This window comes from Stylophora pistillata, chromosome 4 (genome assembly GCF_964205215.1).
Source record: "Stylophora pistillata chromosome 4, jaStyPist1.2, whole genome shotgun sequence".
Taxonomy (NCBI): Eukaryota; Metazoa; Cnidaria; class Anthozoa; order Scleractinia; family Pocilloporidae; genus Stylophora; species Stylophora pistillata.
In genome coordinates, this window is record NC_142522.1 from 20,204,462 (window position 1) to 20,226,528 (window position 22,067).

The 22,067-nt window shown below is 38.6% G+C and overlaps 1 protein-coding gene across 1 annotated transcript in view; it reads right to left on the bottom strand.

The window, feature by feature from the left end:
• Positions 1-264: 264 nt before the first annotated feature.
• Positions 265-22,067, bottom strand: part of LOC111327217 (uncharacterized) — a 32,726-nt gene continuing 10,923 nt past the window's right edge. The window contains exons 9-25 of the mRNA XM_088757666.1: positions 21,429-21,500; positions 20,849-20,881; positions 20,196-20,237; positions 19,527-19,898; positions 17,668-17,709; positions 17,465-17,512; positions 9,858-9,890; positions 8,861-8,896; positions 7,854-8,207; positions 7,028-7,117; positions 6,519-6,722; positions 5,825-5,947; positions 4,650-4,997; positions 4,234-4,459; positions 2,791-2,943; positions 1,567-1,706; positions 265-999 (exon numbers count right to left, since the gene is read on the bottom strand). Of these exons, the coding sequence (XP_088613792.1) occupies positions 767-999; positions 1,567-1,706; positions 2,791-2,943; positions 4,234-4,459; positions 4,650-4,997; positions 5,825-5,947; positions 6,519-6,722; positions 7,028-7,117; positions 7,854-8,207; positions 8,861-8,896; positions 9,858-9,890; positions 17,465-17,512; positions 17,668-17,709; positions 19,527-19,898; positions 20,196-20,237; positions 20,849-20,881; positions 21,429-21,500 (2,549 nt within the window). The 3' untranslated portion in view covers positions 265-766. The remainder of the gene's footprint in view (positions 1,000-1,566; positions 1,707-2,790; positions 2,944-4,233; positions 4,460-4,649; positions 4,998-5,824; positions 5,948-6,518; positions 6,723-7,027; positions 7,118-7,853; positions 8,208-8,860; positions 8,897-9,857; positions 9,891-17,464; positions 17,513-17,667; positions 17,710-19,526; positions 19,899-20,195; positions 20,238-20,848; positions 20,882-21,428; positions 21,501-22,067) is intronic.

A 22,067-nucleotide genomic window follows, 5' to 3' on the forward strand; every position in this document is an offset into this window, starting at 1 on the left:
ATTTTGCCGTCCACCGTCAAAATAAAGTTGTTTTATCTACACTCTCAGCAGCTTCCACGAACAGAGAGGATCAACTTCTGGCCACGTAGACATGACGGGACGAATTGGAGTCAGTGAGGTTAGACAACATTTCGAATAACATCTCTTGACCCTACCTAGTCAAGGCAAATCAGTGAGTTTTTTCCATCTTTGCGATTGTTTGAAAGCGCAGAAAAGATTGTCACTGTGTTAACGTATTTTAGCCTCTAGTTGCACCAGAGAGTCTGAAGATAAGGTGTGCTTATTTAATACTTCGTGACATTTTAAAACGACTAAAGCTAAAGAAAATAAAATGCGATTGAAAAGGCAGGTTTGATGAAGAGAAATGATAATCAGCGTGGTTTAAAACCACCTTTTCTATTCAATTTTGATTGCTTTTAAAAGATCCAGTTACAGTGATCAAAGATTCTTAAATTAAGGCACGACTTAGAAGATCTATACTGTTTTGGCTTACATGTCCTTCACAACATTCTCTAAATATTTAAAAGCGATCTATTCAAAATAAGGCCTGCAGTCTATAAGAGACTATTCAATGTAAAGCTGGAGTGAAACAAACAAGTTACGTAACCTTTAAGGGGCTAAATTACCCAGGAGGGAGATGAGAATGTTTATTTTTCTCAGAGGTTGCAATGAAAGCGCGGAAACCTCTTAACTTCCGACATAAAGTATGTATTGGGTTGTTGTTTGTTAAGGGGGCAAATACACGATGCAGAAGAATAGCATATATTTAGAAAGAGTCTTCATGTTCGGCCATGTCTTCAGGCTGAACGTAAGCATTTCTTCTGCTTAGTTGTTCATCTTGGGTTGCGTACTGGTCTCCAACCTTGTTCCTATTCATGAACCGTCGTGCAATGCGGTATTTGACAAATAACACAGCCAATGCTGCAACTGCAATCAGAGCAAATCCTCCAGCCCCTGCAAGGCCACCAATCAGCGCAGTTTGCTTGTTTTGATCTGCGTCTGTAATTTGAAAGCAGGAGATGAATCAAAGCTTAAGTGGGGACCAAGGAAAGAGAGACATTAAATTCTAATTTTTCTTACTATTCTTATTTCGGTTGATGAAGTTAGCGGTAGAAATGAAAGAAGGAAACATCTTAATATTTATTGACAAGAAGCTAAAATTAACTGTTTCCTTGCTTAAAAAGCACCGTAGTTTATCTTTTTACAAAATCCTTTTATACTCACCTTTGTTTTTGATAATAGACGAGGACTCGAATTTTATAATAACAATAATAATAACTTTAATATTTGTATTGCGCAAAATACATGTAATATATGATCAAATGCGCAATGTTTTAATTTTTGGGTTTTAAAAGTTTTTCTCATCATCACTATTATTTTTATCAATTACAATAAATGGCCAACTATTGAGTATTTAAAACCTGAACCAGTCTGAGTAATACTCCAAAGTACTTAAATTTAAAATTTAGGCAAGATAGCGTTGTTGATATCTTCAACACAAGCCCTAGATTAACTGATAAAACTATATTTCGATCCCCCATCTCTTCACATTGTATGTGAACTTGCCTCCTAGCTCTTGTTCTTGTTGGATGATCAGTGGTCCTCGCGTAAGAGTAACTTTGGTAGTGCTCTCTTCATGTTCTATTTCGTCACGAGTAACATCCCTCCGCTTTCTCTTCTTACTGCCTAAGCAACTTCGGCTGCACCTGTCAAAGTAGTTGAAGAAGATTTGAATTAGTTTCGAACGCCTTCGTTATCTTGTGAAGAAATCATATTACAATCAAGTTTCACTAGTATGGTTGTGATACTCGCCACTGATCAATATTTATTTGGCATCTCCTAGCCTACAGCATTTTTCTGGACAGATCGATCTAGTTTGATAAAACGTTTAAATACTTGTGAAAAAAATTCGTGGCTGGTATTTGAAAAGTATTTGAAAATTTTACATTGTATAAACCTTTACGTTTTACAGAATAATAAATGAAAGAATAATCGTTTGTCTTACGATTTAGAATCAGGCCATCAATTGCATTGATCGCCATAATAAACGACAACATTTCTTGTAGCATTAAAGAATAGCGTTGAGTGACGGTGAGATTTCCGTGCTATTTATTTGTGCCATTGATTGTTTTGATGTTGTTCTCGCAATGATGTAAACCAGTAAGGGAAAGCTGAGGTACCTTCCATTTTAAACGCATTTTTGTACAAGTACCTTTGTAAAGATAGCCAACTGCAAACATTAAAGCAAGTCCAGTTGAGTTTCGAAGGCTAAAAAAGAGCCTCTGCTAAACTGTAACTGATTTGTAATGTTACTCACATATCCTCGTTATCCCCAGCAGTTACCTATGTTACTTTCCCTGATTGGGCTCAATGATCATTTAGATGTACCAGGTGGCTTAACGATACTCATGCAGGAGACTCAGTGGCTCAAAGGTCAGTGCACTGGACTGGGTCGAGAGGTCTGAGTTTGAGACCTGGCCGGGTCAATGTGTTGTGTTCTTGGCCAAAACACTTTACCCTCACAGTACCTCTCTCAACACAGGAGTATAGATGGGTACTGGCGAATTTTTAGGGAAGCCTGATGCAACTCAAGGGGGGGGGGGTAACTTTGCAATGGGATAGCATCCCATACATCCCAGGGGGGAGTAGTCATGCTTCTAGTCGCTTTATGATACAGCGGGGAAACGGGGAAAAGCTCCGGCTGGGTGGGCCTATAGGCTCAAGTACAAACTTAAATGTGCAGTACAGAAAGAATGCTCTCAGTATAGCTGTCCAAGTTGGTTAATTCACCTGGAGTTTGAAGAGTATCTATGACAGGCCAAAACTTCGCAGTGAATGTACACCTGATCGTAGTCGTTAAAGAATCTGAACGCTCTGATTTTAAATTGCTGGTAATTCCTCTTAGGATCAAAGTTGTATTCCATGGTTGTATCTTGCGGACAACTGTAGATAGTAAAAGTAATTAAGAAAATGTGTTGGCCTATGTGGTCCAATTCTATCCATTCATTACTCTTTAAAATCAGTTAAACGTTCGAAGTTGTCCTTCAGTAACATAATGATTGAATGAACGATTCGATTGGGGCCTTCAGCTACTGTATTTCTTTTTCTATTCCTAGCTTTTGAGAATGACTATGTTGTGGATCGACGAAAGCCTGGAATAAAAAAGGTATAATTAGCCAACACCTTAATCGAATCGTCCATTTACTTCTCAGAATGATTATCCGATCAAGTCTACTCTTCTGTTTTTCCTTAAGGCCCCGTGCAAATGCACTAGATTTGTCCACTGTACAAGCTCTCAACACGTTGAGTGTTTAGTGAGGTGTTGAGTGGGGTGTTCAAATGACCTCAACAATGACTCAACATTTTGAGCATTCCGAAGATTTCACAAAGGCTCATGGAATAACATATCCGCCGTGACCTGATTTATTTGACCTTATTTTGTTAAGTTCGCGGCCAAGCTGAGATCGAAGGCCAAACATCTTTGTCTCAATATCTGCTACCTCAATGTCTAGTTCGTCACTCATATCACTGAGTGCTTTCTCTCTCTTGTTTTTTAAACGGTATTCTTTCGTGCTTGGCGTCCCATAAGCATGTATTCTTCTCCAAAATATCAATCAGCTATTCCGTTTCTTCCTCCATCCATTTTCTTGTATTTCCTCTTTTAGAATTTTTTGCATTTGAACTTTCCTGTAGAACTTCTAACTGCTGCGACACCATCTTGTAAAAATGTTTGGTGTGTTTAAACTCCCAATGGATACGCTGGGCACTGCGCGTGCGCAGGATCAACATGTGGAGCGTTGCTGTACAAATGTACTCGACTTTGTTGAGCCACGCATGGATGACCGCGAAACAAAGGAAATGTTGAGCGGTTTTGAGCGAAAAGTTTGACCAGTTTCAAATTTGATTCAACAAGACTCAAAACCACTCAACACCGCTCAACACCTCTCAACAGGGTGTTCAAATGCGCTCAACTTGTTGAGCTCAACATGTCGAGAGCGTGTATAGTGGACGAATCCAGTGCATTTGCATGGGGCTTAATACTCAAAGGTTCTCCGACTGCCTCCATACTTTGCACCAAAAATTAAACATTCGCAGCCAATGAACTATAAACCTTTAATAGCATTTAAACGATTTACTTCTATGAAATATCTAATCCTTGATTAAACTGACTAAAACTTGTGTATTTTTTCCAGAAAAACCATTCAAAATAATACGCTTGAGTAACATACGTACCCGTTCTGTATGATAGAGTATTGTGGCCAGGAGTAAAAGCTTCCAGTTTTAGTGGCCTTACATGTCACGGCCATTATTACCAGATCAGCACTGGATTCTACACTGTATCTCACATACAAGTACTGATTGATTGGCACGCTCAGAGGGTAGTCCTGCTCAGTATAGGGTGTGGCAAATGACGAACTCTTGTAAAAGTCAATTTTAAAGGTAAAGTTACCATACCCAGCTAGAAAGCAGAAAAGATAAAGCCATATTAGCACTTAACCGTGTTAAGTTTTGAATCTTTATCAGACTTAAACAACTTTGCATTCTACCTTCAAGATGAAAGAGTTGCATCTTCCTCAGGGGGAAAGCAACTTAAGGTAAACGTTGCTGATTTGAATTAATCGGAACGATGGCCGGAAAATTTTATTTACCTTCTGTTCCAAAGTGTAGATGCTGAGGCTTGAAACCCAGGTTGACCCATTTCTTCCTCGAATAACTACAATAGAATGGAATTTTTATGTCATGTGATCTAGTTATGACATTGTCGATAACGATCACATCCGTTCGGATTTCATTCCAGAAGATAAGATCATCTTCAGTCTCGTTGACCAGTGTTCCGCAACCATTTAGCGGAGTGCTGATTAGCAGATGGGTGTCATTCTGTGTGGCTTTACACGATGAGTACCTCAAATGTAATCGGGCAGCGTCAAAAAAGGGAAATGTCTTCTTTTCTAAGGCAACTGTCATAATGTCACTGCAGTTAACAGACACACCAGGTTCTAAGATGAGGTAAACAAATCAATAGTTTTAAATTTAGCAGGAATTAAATGTGTCTCAACTACTCGTGCCTGCTACCGCCGCCTGGTTAGCTCAATTGGGAGAGCGCCGGACTGCTGTGCGGGAGGTCGAGAGTTCAATACCGGCCGGACCAACACTCAGGGTCTTAAAATTAACTGAGAAGAATATGCTTCCTTTCTCAACATCAAGAAATGGTTAGATATTCTAGTCTTCTCGGATAGGGACGAATAAATGGAGGTCCCGTCTCCTGCAGGGTTAGGGGTAGGAGACGTTAATTTCCCACGCACGAGATTACTGTGTGATGGATGTCCTCCCCTGGGGTGGGATGGGTGGGAAAAGGTGAGGTCGTTACATGGACTAAAGCGGCTGCCAGAGGCGCCTGATAATGCTGACGTCCGATCTCTACCTTAGTGAAAATTATTGTAAGCGCATTGAGATTCTTAAATGCGTATTAAGAACGTTCATTATTATTATTATTATTATTATTATTATAACTTCGAGGTGATTGGGTCACAAAAAAGTATCACGTATTCGCAAACGCATTGCATTTTCGATATATTTTTCTGCTCTTTTTGCAAATGAGCAACTCTTTATATTTTGTTGACCAGGGGGCAACAGACTTATGACCGTCTCCGGGTCTCAAGACCGAGCACTACCGCTAAAATCTTGTCAAAGTTGTTGTTGCATTAGATTGTCATATTTTCTTCCCCACATACTTTTTCATTATTGATCGTTATTCATTTCCACTCAGAAATCAGGGGCAGAAATTGTCGTCAGTAGTGAAAAGGTAACGGCTCACATTTCTTACCAACACAAGTCAAATTGTTAGCACCCATACTAATTCCGTCTGGACAGCCACAGTAAAATGATCCAGGGACATTGTAACAATGATGGCTACAGCCACCATTATTGATCGCGCATTCATCAGCGTCTGTGTAAAAAGAAATAAAAAGTTAGAAAATTGAAGGAAAAAACTCAGCCACGTAAAATATTTAAATTGCAAGCTAAACTGACAATGGACACCTTGGGATAATGGAAAACGCGTACAAGAAGAGGAGAGTAACTTTGGGGGTCTCAAGTCTATATCATGAGCCCTTTGACCCTAAGTGTGACTAGCATCAGATATCTCCTTTCAGCATGGCTTCTGAATCTCACATTAAGGTTACGAGAATAAAGAAAATGATCAACTAAAGAAGCTGCTAATTGTTACATAAACTTTCCTTGGTATGCACCCTAAGAAATCTATCGAGAACAGCGTGAAGAGCATAGATACTTGAGTCAGGGTGTAATGAATCAAATTGATTGGGAACTATTGAAAAGTATGGAACAGCATTTTTTAAACGATAATTAGGCAGCGAAGCTGAACAAATCGACACAGCGATCTGTTATTTCAATCGCGAACGCGTCAAACAATTCGTTGTCGTTATTGCTTTTCCCACTAAAATTTGTAGCTGCACAATAAAAATATCACCAAACAACTTTTCTTGTTTAATAAATTTTACCCAAGCACGATTTCCCGTTAGCCGCCAGTTGGTATCCACCAACGCAAGAGCAAGTGTAACTTCCAACTGTGTTGTGACAACTTTGATCGCATTCCGCCGGTAAATGAAATTGAAACTGAGAAGGATCTGGTTGAACGTTTACACTTGAAGCAGCATAGAAGGTCGTTGCCATAGCAGAGGCTGGTGTCGGGTGGACCCCGTGCACTGCAAACAAAACGTACATATTTCTTACTTTGTCAGTTTTAGCCTCACTCGCTTAGTCTATTCATGCCTACTTTATTAGGCTCAGTCTCACAGCAATAGCTAATAACGCTATTATGTTTTTTATCATTAGATTGTGTATTTTTAAGTTTGTTCGAAACATGTTCTTTATGAAACGATGCTGGTTTTAAAGGGAATTACATTTGGGCGAGGTAATTGTTTATAAAAACATGGTAAAGCTTCCGATAGATAAGTAAAGGTCTTTAAAAAATTAGCCTTTTTCAGGAGCCCGGGTTTCGTTCACTTACCGTTTGACGAAGTAGGAGTGGCAGTTTGTGGTAAACACTGCACTTGGCTGGTCATATGGATTTGTTGACTTGGTGATGCAAAATTGTATCCTGCGTAAGGGGAAGAACTCGAATTTGTAAATATTACCGAACAAAAGCACTAACATTAAATAGAACATGTTCTTTTTGGTTCTAAGTATCATTCGTAGGTTACTCCCATGAATTTATGTGAAACTTAACAACAAAATGCACAAAAAAACAACGAAGTTCTCCTATGTTTTCTCTAAAAAAGTGAAGCAAGTTAAGCAAGTCGTGATAGACGCTCGATCGTGCCTGAGTTCTGAATCTTTATTATGTCATAGAGTTTTACCGCTCCTCCTCTGTACCTGCACCATTTACCCTTCTTCACCTGGTAAGTAAGTAGTTTTTGTTGACAAAAACGTCTTTAAACCTCCACCAAAACAAGTTCTAATTGTCATTTAGGCCATTACTGATGAACTCAAATTTCGCGCGCTGAAGTACTCGGCATAGAGTCGATACTTCAAGCTTTTGATCTCTTAATAGAAGAGCATAATCTCCTCGAACAGAAAAAATTACCATAATGGTGCGTTCATTAGCCCTTATTCTTAAACCGGAACCAAACCCAAAGTTTGATATGTCCTGATTCAATCATCATGCTTTTTCAGTACTTCGAAGGTAAGACTTCACCAACCTAGAAGACGTCTTGATCCTGCTTTTAAATTTTCCTTCAAATTTGAAATATTCTTTTACCCTTTGTCAGCCAGGAAAATTTCATCTATACATTTTAATTCAAGAAGGATTACGGAAATATCTTTTTTCCTCTTACTGTAAGATGTAGCGGAGAAATAAGCGTAAAATCCAGGCATCCTGATGACACCGTTCGAATGGAACAACACCATGAGGAACCTTCCTTTACTGTACAATCTGAACCATGGCAATTGGCCACACGCCCTGAAAAGAACAGGGCTGTACACAGAGTTACCATCGAGAATTTTCACATAATCCCACGGGCAATGAGAACCTCCATAATCCAAATGGAAAGAATAGAAGTCTAGACGAACGTATCGGCCAATAGGAGCTTCGAGCAGCCAGGCGCACTCCTTGTTGTTCGGGTAACAACCTGGTTTGCCAGGGCTCTCAAAGGAACCATAACTGTAGTTGAGGTGATGGAAACAGTTTCCTGTAGAGAAAAAGAAAACATCAAAACAAAACACTATTAATTTGAACCAAAAGAATATTCTCCCGTTTGAAGTTAAGTGGATTCTTCTGTCCAGGTTTCTCAGTGATCGTCGATTTGTATTCACGCTGACTGGATAGTTCTAAGGAGAGTTAGCATTAGCAAAGTTTCCTCACATCAGATAAGACATAGGTGCAAAGCCCTGGAAGAAGCATAGATTCATCTTTCACTTAAATAACCAAGCATCAAATTGACCATCCTCGTTTACTTTATCATAGCGCAAAAGCACCACTATGGAAATCCTATTCTAGCAATATGCAGGAAGTTTGCCATAATCGATCAAGTTAAGCGGCTTCGCCTGCCACGAGTCTCCCATGTCTCATTGTATGCATCAGTCGTAGAGCATCCGAATTTCTAATCGAAAGGTCGTAGGTTCGAATTTTATAGGGAGGACTTGGAGTTCTTTTTCTCGGAGTATGCTGCGTCATTCACTGAATAACATCATCTTTTACATTGATTTAGTAGTCAGCGGGATTGTTGAAATCTGAACCGAAAGCTTTGTAACTGCTCCCCTTAAACCACATAGTAATTCAAATTAACACATTAGCTTAAAGTGTTACAGCGACATGCCTTGATTTCTACCATCTGTTACTCACCAGGAAAAGCCGGGGTAGCAACGGCAAGATACTGGGCTTTAAAAAGGAAGAATAAAGAAGAATAACCGTCATTAACATTGAAGTTCATAACCGCAAAAATTATTCTTAAAAATGCATAATTACAGTGAGAAAGACTGACAAACCTGTTATATTTTACGCTCAAGGTGATTCCTCAGAAAAAAGTTATCGAAAAATTTTCTTAAAACTCTCCTTAAATGTTCCCTATCAATGTCTGTTTAGAAGAATACAATAAAAAAGATAAGTCCTAGTGCTTGTTTAGGGGATGTAATGGGCCAAACTTACCCCATTTATGCCTATACTAGCACTAATCATGAGCGTCATTTCCTCGGTTCTCGGTACATTTTGCGATAGCTGGAGGCATGGGTTTTTACATTTGGGAAAAAATCACGCAATTTTCGGACATTGACTTAAAACTCTCCTCGAGTCGTTGCTTTCAAGGTCATAATTTGCAACCTCGAATAACGACCTTCGTGCGCGCCTTTAGCTATGTCTTTTATTCCAATCGATGAATTTTTTAATTTTCTCCATATAAAAGGGGATTATTCGAACAACAAAATTATGCAGTAATAAATATATGTCATTGTGCTAGTTCAAGACCTGAAAACCTTCGTACCTTCTTACCTGGCCCATTGATTGGAAAACAATGCCACACTCTCGGTTAGTGCGCGCTTATGCGCCTGTTAGTTTTCGTGCGTAGTACAAGGTGCACAGTGCAATACTGAGGAATCACCTTAAACATGGAAACTATCTCCTGGATCATTCATCTAGTTTTATTTCTTGAGAAGAACATTTCTTCAGTTATTTAATCATGGAGGTAAAAAGAATTTTAAAAATGGTAGAGCTTCTTCAATGTAGTCCTAACATATATTCAGTTCGTTCTGTACACTTCTCGGAGGAATCACAAAAATCAATCGGGGTAAAACAGCTGAAACTTTAATATGAATTTAAAAATTCATATTAAAGGAAAGATACTTACAGGGAGTAGGTGCGACACTAGTTGAGTGAAGAGCTGAAAAAAAAAAACATTCATTGAAAATTGCGTTAACGTGGAACAATCTCAACTCTATCTAGCAAAATGAAATCACATCTTTGATACTTCATTATGTCCAGCACAAGCATAGAGCCATTACCTTTCATGTGGTTTACGTTTCCTCTTAGACGAAACAGCTTGCAAAGTTTCAGGGATAATTCAAGTGCTCTCCTGACGCGAGGCCTCACGCTCCCAGAGATTCAGAGTGATCTAAGCTTAATTTATCCAGCTATTGCGGATTAATTGAATTAAATCTGTTCTAAAGTTGGAAGATGGAAAAGATTTCGGTTGTAGTCACGCTCCAGGTCATCACGAGAGAAATCTCACACACCTTGGTACGTTAATATCTGACGACCATTCTGTCCAATTTTCATGAAAGTCCAACAAATCTACATGCCTTGTTAAGAGAGGTTGTCACGAAAAATAGAACATTCACTGGCAATAGTCAAAAAGTCGAATTGACTCATATTCTAGTATTAGGTAGGCCTATAGGTAAAACAAACCAAGACATATGTAGTTTGATTTTTATGGAAATTCGTTGCCTCTGACTGTTGTTATTTCTGCTAATGCTTAAGCCTTCATCAGTGATATGAAAAAACGAAGATGGTTATCATACACTATTTAAAGTTAAAAAACGTGACGCGAAGCTTGTGCGCGTAACTATGTATTTGATGCTCGTGCGAGGTTTTTATAGGCTTCTGGAAGTACGATGTGATCGTTCCTAGCATTAGGATCCAAAGTAGACTGCCAGGCCTCAAGGAAAAGTCTCTCGTGGTAATTAGATTCGAAACCAACGACCCTGACGTTTGTAAAGTCCATATTATGGTCGAAAAGGTGGACATGGCTTGAGACCTTGGAGTTTAAGTCAAAACCTGCGACTGCCTTTTTGTGCTCAGCAATTCTGGTCTTAAATGACCTTTCTGTTTGGCCATAGCACTTAAAATTACACTGTGTGCAATTGATTTTGTACACCATGCCTGACTTCTGGCAGTCAGTTTGTCTCACTCCTTGGGGCGTGGAAAAAGGCTGTTGATTGTTTGTTGTTGCTTGTAGGCTACTTTGACCTTTTGTTATTTCAATATGAGACTTATTTTCTCGGAAACACCCTGTACATATGGAAGCATTACAAAGCCTTTGTAGTTGGTCTGGGCGGGTTGTTTAAATAACACACTCTTACAGTTCCATATAAAAGTCATTGGATAGTTGTTATCTCGCAGAACGGCCTTTACTCATTGTATTTCCTCCCGCCTACCTTTATTGGTAGATGGAAAGTTGTTTGCTCTTTTCAGTAAGGTGTTAACAGCGTACCTATTATGGCACATAGGATGACAGGAAAAGAAATGGAGATAAGGGTCGGTATGTGTTGGTTTTCTGTAAACGTTGACATGAATTTTTGTGCCGCGTCTACTTGTTACGGTGTCTAAAAAAACCTCTGAGAAAGAATACCTTCGCAGTCCAAAACAGTTCCGTTTTCACGCAACAAATAAAACAGCTTTCCATCTCCAGCGATGAAGTCACGGTCTCCTTCGATGTGGAGTCCCTGTTCACCTCCATACCTGTGGACTTAGCTCTTACAATAACCGAAGAGAGACTACAACGAGACCACAATCTGGCAGAACGTACCAATCTTTCTGTTGGCAACATTTTGAGACTTTCAGAATTTGTCCTCAACCACAATTATTTTAAATATGATGGCGACCACTACAAACAGATTTTTGGATGCGCCATGGATTCTCCCATTAGTCCTGTTTTAGCCGACCTGGTTATGGAAGAAATTATGCGAGATAACAATTATCCAATGACTTTTATATGGAACTGTGAGAGTGTGTTATTTAAACAACTCGCCCAGACCAACTTCAATGGCTTTGTAGTGCTTCCATACGTACAGGGTGTTTCCGAGAAAATAGGGAGTTTAAGCAAATCACTACGGCTGGCGCTGCTACAGCTACCGGAAGTAAAATTGTCCAGGAACGATTCATTGCGCATGTCAGTGGTTCCCATCCAGCCGTAGAGGGAAATCCTTCTACGCGAGTGGGAAGGTTTCGGCGTAGTCTGTGGTACGTGAACTTATCTCGCTTCTTTCTTCGCTTTATACATTCTCCTGAGCAATTTTAACTATTGAAATACACTTAACATCTTTAAAAATAGCTTATCGGGAATATTTATCAAGCTTGCTGTCCCTTCGCGAGTGAATCTGCCTTTATTTTTGCAGCCGGGTTTGTCGAAGGATCGAAGCAGTGTGCACATGGAGAACACAGCGAACGCAAGGAGAAATGCGGAAGTAGAAAGTCTAACTTTTCCTTTCAAACCTCAAAGACTACTTAAAATTCAAATAGCTAAAGCCGAGGAATGACGAGGGTTATGAGGGACCGTGTAGAAACTTTGCTTTGGTGTTTATAAGCTCCAAACTGGCAATTTTACAACACGTAAGCTTAAATATTTTAATTCACTCATTCACTGTGCACAGGATCGCTTACAATTTTTTTCCAAACGTTGGAATCCCTCGTCCCTTTGAACGAAGTCATTTTGAGTTTTTAGACGAGCAAAAACTACCGCGAAGACGCTTAATTTATTGGTTTTAAACTTCTCAGCCGTACTAGGTTTGTAGTTCGCGTTGCTTAAAGTTGAATTTTGGCGGGCTACGGCGACGTACTCTCCCCAAGCCTCGTCAACCACGATAGCCGTAGCAGCGCCAGCCGTAGTGATTTGCTTAAACTCCCTAATAAGTCGCATATTGAAATAACAAAAGGTCAAAGTAGCCTACAAACAACAACTAACAAGCGACAGCCTTTTTCCACGCCCTAAGAAGCGAGACGAACCTGACCGCCAGAAGTCAGCCATGGTGTACAAAATTAATTGCACACAGTGTAATTTTAAATACGATGGCCAAACAGAAAGGTCATTAAAGACCAGAGTTGCGGAGCACAAAAAGGCAATTGCAGGTTTTGACTTAAACTCCGATGTCGCAAGCTATGTCCACCTTTTCGACCATAACATGGACTTTACAAACGTCAGGGTCGTTGGTTTCGAATCTAATTACCACGAGAGACTTTTCCTTGAGGCCCGGCACTCTGCTTTGGATCCGAATGCTAGGAACGATCACATCGTACTTCCAGAGGCCTATGAAGACCTCGCGCGAGTATCAATTACATAGTTACGCGCGCAAGCTTTCGTCACTTTTTTTAACTTTAAATAGCGTATGATAACCATCTTCGTTTTTTCTCATCACTGATGAAGGCTTAAGCATTAGCTGAAACGTCTGATTCAGAAGTAACAAAGGTCACATATGTAGTTTGTTGAAAAATTCTTTTCATTTCAAGAAAATTGATAGAACTAAATTCATGCATAACTAGCTCCATTAGAAGGTCGAACTTAGTCCATTTTTGGAGGCCTTATTTGTACTTGCAAAAGCAGATAAAAACTTACTTATTCCACAAACTTTTAGTACAATGTCTTCCCTATGTTTTCACCAAAACGTAGAGTCACTATTTAAATTTGAAATAAAATACGGATTTTTCTATCTATTTACTTAGGTGCCGTGTGAAAAGTAGGGTAGCTTCAAAAAAACTTTTTATAGCTGCTAAGTGAAATAAACGTTTATTATTTGAAATATGAGAGGTGTAAATGATAAACTTACCGTTTGTAGGGTTGTTTTTTGGGGTTTTTGCGCTGATATACATGCGAGGGCTTTAAATTCATAGAAATTTCGCTCTTCGGCGAAGTCGGCGACACGAAAGATAAGACCGACTTTGTCTATCATTTGCAGTTTGTGAGCTTCACTGGTAATAATAAATGCTTGAATGCTATAAATAACATCTTCAAATTACTTGCAATACGATAGAAGTTGTTTTCGTTTTCTTCGAAAGCATTCATTTTGCAGAAATGAATAGACATGGTTAATTTGTCACTGCGTGACTCCTGTGTCACGCATTTGTTCGATTTATATTCTTATTTTGCACGGTGGTTTGGAATTTCTTAAATCGAAAAGTTGCAGGGGATTTTTTAGATGAAATCCAAAAAGTACGAATGAGAGGTTTTGTGTTCAGATAAAAATCCATAACCTTTTATGACTTGCAACCACTCATGGGCAATTAGCAGTGAAACGTTACAGTTAATTTCAACTGATGAAACTTAGTGCACAACTAGTAAACAACCGAGTTTAAATGTTTTGAAGAATGCAAATTTGTTGTTCATTGAATCTCTTGTTATGGATGATTAAAATATAGGGCATTTGAGAGAAGGTGCAATAAAACTTTGGTTTACTTGCATTCGTATTGTTAGCATCATGCGGTTTGAAACATGTAAAAAAAAAAAATAGAGAATTCGAAAGAAGTAAACTTTGTTCATTCTACGCTATGTCAAATGTAGGGGTATCGTCACCTGTAGGTCAAAACACTACTCCAATGTCATTGTTATTCCCCGACAGGTATGGGCTTCCCACTCTCCATAAGAGAAAAGTTAATTGTAATACTGTCGAATTCGTAATGGCCCCCTTACATTCTGATTACCTCTATTTTTATTCTTGGTGAGAATGATAACAAAGAGTATTCGTATCGTTACTCTACCTTTAGGTCGGCAAACCACACCAGCGTCCTCACTATGCCCACAGTTATGATCTCCCCATCCTCTGTGGTCGCACTGTGATATTGATGTCTCATTTCCCACACATCGCACGTCATCCAGCCATATTGGACCAGTTCCTCGCCCAAATGCTGCATTACGAGGTGCTGATAAAGCTCCATCGTATCCAAGCTCACGACAAACTACGTCAGCGTCCTGTAAGTCCCAAAGATCGTCACAAATGGTTCCCCATATACCATTGTACAGCACTTCAACACGACCAGATGACAGCGAATTGTTGAGGCTAGCCAGACGAACTACAGTCGTGAATATAAAGATTAGATAAAGTTTCAGACAAAACTTGTCGACTCAGCCACTTTTAAGAATGTACTTAGAAATTGAAATTTCATATTTTAAAATATGAAATCTACTGCATCGCTCTAAAATACCTCATCCATCCAATTATTGTTGTTCAATCGCAGAAAAAAGTTAAAATGGTATAGAGGGAGAGAGGGTAAAGGTAAGAGCATGAGGAGAAAAATTTGGTGGGGCATGTCAGAGCATTATTGCGGAATTTAATCTCACATTGTAGGAATTAGCTAAACAACTTTTTGTTACAATTGTACTGGACCAGGTCGGTCTGATGGAATAGAAACAAAACTGGATCCGGAGACTTCAGAACGCGTGCATTTACCGGTAATAGTAAAAAAATCCGAATTGGCTCATATTCTAGTATCAGTTAGGCCTATAGGTAAAACAAACCAAGACTCAGGTAGTTTGTTGAAAAATTCTTTTGATTTGAAGCGAAGTGGAAATGATAAACTTACCATTTGTAGGGTTGTTTTTCTGGGATTTTTGTGCTGCTATGCATACGAGAGCTTTAAATTCAGGAATTCCACTCTTCGGCGAGGTCAGCGACACAAAAGAAAAGACGGACCTTGCTAATCATTTGCAGTTTGTGAGCTTCAGTGGTTAGAATGAATTTACTGGCACTCTGCATTTAGTATTTCCCCCTCGAGTCCACCCAAGACCAAGTCTTGAGCAATGAAGTGGGAATATTGTCCATGCATTAATATCGTTGGGTCGTTGTAAAACAGCTGCTCTACTCAATATCAAGTCATACTCGGTGAACACACCCGATGGTGAATAAAAAAGAGCCAAACGTCCTTCTATTTCCTTGTCACAGGACAGCAAAGCTAATATTCGCCTATCTCCTTTTCTGGCTCTTGGATTGTAGCCTTGATCATCCCCAACAAATTTCCATTCTTCAAATTTCTAAACTCAACTGTTTTCTCACTGCGGACTAAGTCTTATCAGATGAAATTGATAACTACTTATAATTGCCTATAAGTAGTTACAAGTCCAAAAAGGTTATGAATTTTTATCTGAAGACGAAACCTCTCATTCTTACTTCTTGGGTTTCATCTAAAAAATTCCCTGCAACTTTTCGATTTAAGAAATTTCAAACCACCGTGCAAAATAAGAATATAAATGGAACAAATGCGTGACACAGGAGTCACGCAGTGACAACCATATCTATCTATTTCTGCAAAATGATCGCTTTCGGAGAAGACGAAAACTATCGTATTGCACGTACTTTGAAGACGTTATTTATAGCATTCAAGCATTTATTATTACCACTGAAGCTCACAAACTGCAAATGATAAACAAAGTCGGTCTTTTCTTTTGTGTCGCCGACTTCGCCGAAGAGCGAAATTTCTATGAATTTAAAGCCCTCGTATGCATAGCAGCACAAACACCCCAGAAAAACAACTCTACAAACGGTATGTTTATCATTTACATCTCTCTCTTTTCGAATAATAAGCGCTTATTTCGCTTAGTACATATAAAAATATTTTTTTGAAGCTACCCTACTTTTCACACGGCAGTTAAGTAAATAGATAGAAAAATCCGTATTTTATTTCAAATTGAAATAGTGACTCTCCTTTTTTGTGAAAACATAGGGAAGACACTGTTGTAAAGGTTTGTGGAATAAGTAAGTTTTTATCTGCTTTTACAAGTACAAACGAGGCCTCCAAACATGGGCTAAATTTGACCTTCGAATGACGCTAATTATGCATGAATTAAGTTTTATCAATTTCCTTGAAAGCAAATTAAAAGAATTTTTCAACAAACTACGTATGTATTGGTTTGTTTTACCTATAGACCTATCTTATACTAGAACATGAGCCAATTCAGTGACATCTTCTCTCAATTCCTTTAAGTAGATGTTAACTCGCGTTAAAAACAAACTTCGAGTAAGAAATTCGCAGTCATACCACCGACCAATGAAACGAAAGATCAAACTTCACGGCAAGTCTCTTGACAAATAACTCCTTTGAAATTCGTGGGAAAGGTCATTACGCGAAACGGGGAAAATACAACAGTACAATGGAATATACAAAATCCAAAATTCATCGGAAAAAACCGAAGGAAAACTGGACAAAGCAAGCTGGGGAAGAAGAAAAACTTAACTTGGATTTCTTAGGCCCGGGCTCTCTCATCGTTGAGTATTCCCCTTTTGAGCATTCGATGAAGACTTTATTTTTTTAGCGCTCCGAAATGTGCCAGAAAATCCCCTCTGTAAAATACAAATCGAGATCCCGGACAAAAGCCCGCGGGAAGCGTCAACACTCTGCTGGAGGCCTTCCGGATTATGTCAACTTTCGCTCTTAGGTACAGATTACCCTGAAACATTCTTTCAGCCGTATGTCGCATTCTTTTTTAGATTTGAATTTTTTTTTTTGGACAAATTAAACTTTAAGAAAGCAATTAAACTTGTTTTCTCTGACTAAAGAGAAAAAAGACGAAATTTAGGAAATTCTGACTACATTTTGTTGGCAATAACCTTAAAACACGCGATACAAATGTAGTAGGTGTTTTGGTGGAAGTGCACTTCCTCAATTCATTGTAAAAGAATAATAGATATGGTTCAACTTGTTGCCTACTTCCAAAAATTTGGTGTAACAGTGAGCGGGGAGACTTTGTCTTACCATTCCCAAAAACATACATAGACGCTGTCGCCGTCGGCTGTGCGGATGCTGTTGAGTTGAACAAAAAGATGTAGTTACTTTTAATCCCAATGTTTAAGTGGAACGATAATAAGTGTATTATGTTACGTGAAAATAGAAATTTCTGGACTAACTTGAACAACGTCGACGAAAGAGGCAAAGAAAATTTTAGGCAACAGAAATACCTGGCGAGGGTGCTATAATGGTAGACGTCGACGAGTGATAACCTGTTGAGAAAAAAGTGAAGAGCTCTTGTAAATTGTGATTTGACCTTATCGATAAATAGGTCTAAACTAATTATCATCTACGATAGGAAAATTCTAATCTCCGTTCTGTTACTCTCTGGCCTTGGCAGTCTTTGCTGTCTGTTTCATGTAACTGTCTGTCTGTCGGTCTGTTTGTCTGTTGTATGCTGTTCGTCTACGTGTTTGTCTCTCATCAATTGGTCTGTCAGTTGATCATTCGATTTTGTTGCATAAATTACACCATTATGGAATTAGAGGATTGATTAATGACTGGTTCTCATCATACTTGTCTGTCAGGATGCAATCAACCCAAATCGGTTCTATTGTCTCTAGCAAAGAGAGAATAGTGTGTGGAGTCCCTCAAGGTTCTATACTTGGTCCGCTTCTTTTCTTAATTTATGTCAATGACATGCATCGTTCCTCTAAAAAGTTTGACTTTTACCTATTTGCTGATGATACCAATTTACTATATGCAGAAAAAGATCTAAAGAAACTTGAAGTTGTCGTCAATGAAGAGATATTAAAGTTGTGTGAATGGCTGAATTCAAATAAATTATCTCTTAACGTATCCAAATCTAATTTCGTTATTTTTCATCCTTATCAACACAAACTATACCGAGAAGTAAACCTTAAAATACTTGATAATAACTCGGAGCAATTGGTATCTCTTGAACGTAAGTCATATGTTAAATACCTAGGTGTTCTCATTGACGGTAATCTCTCCTGGAAGCATCATATTAACTACATTTCCACGAAAATAAGCAAAGGTATCGGTATTGTTGCAAGGCTAAGACACTTGGTACCGCTCACTACTCTTATAAACATTTACCGCTCGCTCATTGAACCGTATATTTCCTATGGTCTCGTTGCTTGGGGCCAAGCCGCCAATACTCATCTAAACAAAATCGTCATTTTACAAAAGCGGGTTCTTCGTCTAATGCACTTTTCCGATTATACATCTCACAGTGCTCCTCTTTTTAGTCGTTCGGGAATTCTACCGATAAAAATGCTTTACTTCAAATTGGTTGCCTCTCTGTTACATGACATCAAAAATCGCTGTGCTCCTCTCAATATTTCTGAACTTTTTACTCACTCTGAACAGGTTCATTCCTACTCTACTCGTTTCTCAGTAGCTGGAAGCTTTTATATAAAACAGGCGAGAACAAATCATCAGTTGTTTTCCTTTTCTAGAGTTGGTGCGAAAATATGGAATGGCATCCCCCCTGAAATTCGTAAGCTAAAGAAAGCACCTTTTAAACGTGAGCTAACTCACTTGCTTTTGAAAATTCTTGAAATTGAGGAGATGAATGTTGACTTGCGCTACCTTGACCTTTCTAGCTTATATTTGTATTTCAACTGATTAGCTTTCTCTTTGACCTGTTAAAAACTCCCTTGTGTGACTGGCTCAGTTAAAACCTTTAACATGATTATTACTACTATTATTTATTATTTATTTCTATTTGCTCATTTATTTATTTATTTCATTGTTGCGTGTGTGTGTGCGTGTGTGTGTGTGTGCGTGCGTGTGTGTGTGTGTGTGTGAGCCTATACAGTGTCTGTTTAGGTAGCCCGCCTAGAATAGCTTTGCTAACTGCGGGCTACAAAAGCCTTTATTTCTTTCATTTTAAAAAAATAAAGTCAATGTTGTTGTTGTTGTTGTTGTTGTCTGTCTGCCTGGTAACTGTCCGTTTGTCTCTCGCAACCGTCTGTCTGCAGTCTATCCGTCTGCCTGTTGGTTTTTCCATCGGTATGTCTTTCTGTCTGTTTTTCTACCAGTCTGTAACGTCTGTCTGTCTCACCTCCTCCATTTCCACAAAAACGAGAGTCACAAATTGATAAGGGTACAAGCTCGTACACGTAGAAACCGCTGCAGTTACGAACGCGAATGTAAGTAGACCATAAGCAGCAACTTGAGGACCAGTGAAAACACACTTGAACATAGACAATTCCATCAGCCACCGACGGGTGCTGGCCATTTAACCAACCCGTTACGCTAGTGCCGCATCGATATCTTCCTACACAGGACGTTGGCATCTCTGTTCCCGCTGCACCAAGAAATCTGTACCATCCAGATTGTAAAGTGTAATAATCACAATCTACATTTCCGTAATAGCCGTTATAATGACCCATCCCTCTTTCTGCATCTTGTAGGTAAGAATGGTTGTAGCATTCTATAAAGTAATGTCAAATGCATGCTTTAGTTTTTAGGTGTGTTTCACAAAGCTCAGTTCACAACTACTAAGTATTTAGTCTTTGTTTTCAAAAATCTGAAATAAACAGAACAATACAATCTTAACCATATCTGTTTTTAAAATAGCCCAGAATGGTGCATAGAGAAATTCTGCGATCAATCACGATCTAATTCAGTTTATCTTCATTTTGAAGAAAGTTATTTATTACTGCTCTAGTAGCTTAGAGTGGGATCTGAAAGAAGAGGAAATAAAATCGTAGAAACGTCTTATGACAACCTGAAGATTGTGAAGGAGCTGCGCTAACGGATGCAGATGGGCCTGTGTAGAGAAAATTTAGAGTTAATTTTACTGAAGGACTCAGCTGAAAATTAGCAAGCATTTGTCAAAAAGAATGGCAACAATTGCAAACGATGAACATCACATTCAAGGCTCAGTGTTCCCTATGGATTTAGTGTTTTTTTTTTTTTTACTTAAATCTCTCAAGATTACTATTCATTAATTCTATCTAAAAACTCTTCTATATGGTATCGATATATTGGTTTGAGCTCAATCAATAACATTCATGTCATGTGGTAATAGCGGTGTCAGTGGTGATAGTAGGTAGTGGTTGTGGAGCTAGCAGTGGAAGTACTTATAGGAGTAGCAGCGGTAGTGGTGGTGACTTGGGAGTTAAAGTAGCCAGGGAAATACGCAGTGGTGCTAATGGTAATGTTAGTGGTAGTAGAAGTAGTAATGACAGTAGCCTTAGGGGGGTGGTGATAGTATTACTGATGGTGTTAGTGCCAATAATCGAGGTAGAGGTATAGTGGTAATAGCAGGGATAGCACTAGGGGCAGTGTTAAAGGTTGGCTTTAGAGTTAACTGGTGATGGAAATGAGAGGGGTAATGGGTGCGGAAGTGGTACTAGTGGTGGCAGAAAAAGTAATTACCAGTTGAAGTAGGTGTTATCCTTGAAGAGATGGCTGTAGATAAAAAATTAAAAGCACAATAAGATCACAAGAAGGAATAATCATACAATTGATACAGACGATATCTCTGTTTGAGGAAAAAGCGTTTGTTAGTTCGTTGGACACATCGACTTTTGTTTGTTAATGTTAAAGCCTGCACTAAGCATGACCAGAGGGATATGCTAAATTTTAATTAGAAGAAACGAGAAAAAATCAACAAAGATGTTAACGTGGGAAACATTTCCAAGGTATGATAAGCTGAAAAGTTTACTAAATCAAACACTGAAAAAAAAAATCAAGTTGCAAAGATTATTAACTATATCGATGAGTTTAAAAGATACCCTAGATGAAACAGTTATGAGAATATACAGGTAAGATGTTGTTTTCAACTCTGTCACGAGAGTAACGTAACCCTTGTTCCAAGAACTGACAGGGTAAGCCTGTACGCCTTGAGATAATCGAATGACTCAAAGAAAAATTATGTTGCGGTCTTTTTTCCATTATTGTTATTATTAGCATAAGGAAGCATCCCACAAAAAGTAGTAGCAGTAGATGTATCTACCTGAAGTCTGGATGTATGGCCACCACCAATGAGATCGTTTTGACCGATGATGTCCCCTACACTCATCTATATCTGCAAACAGAAAAGAAATTTCCACGCGGAATAAATCTCGTAAAAATATATCATGAAATTGAGTTTATGCTTCTAAATTTCAAATATTAGAATTGGTTTACCCCAGTTAAATATTATGATTTCGATTTTGAATTTCTGGCTTGATCTCGTTGGATATTGGTTTCTTTAGATTTAAGTTTCTACTCTAGCAATTGATAGAATAATTTCGAAACATTAAAATTGTAAACAGTTTAGAGGAAGAATATTAACTAAACTTTGCGGTTTTCAAAAATTTCATACATTGCTACATTATTACCGAAAGTAATTTCATTCTGAACGACCATCGGTGGAAATGAACAATACATATTCCATTTCATCAATTCCAACAGATCATTCTTCATGCGCATAACCTTTTGAGATAATTATGGGAAGAAACATTTTCGTTGGGCTGCGTAAAATCATTCTTACTAAATACAAAGCCCTATTACTGAAGATTATCAGACTTACTGATAGTGCTTTTTGCACTGGTTGAGATAGGAGCATAGATGATGCACCCTCATAGCCTACAACGAGACGAGACATTGCAAG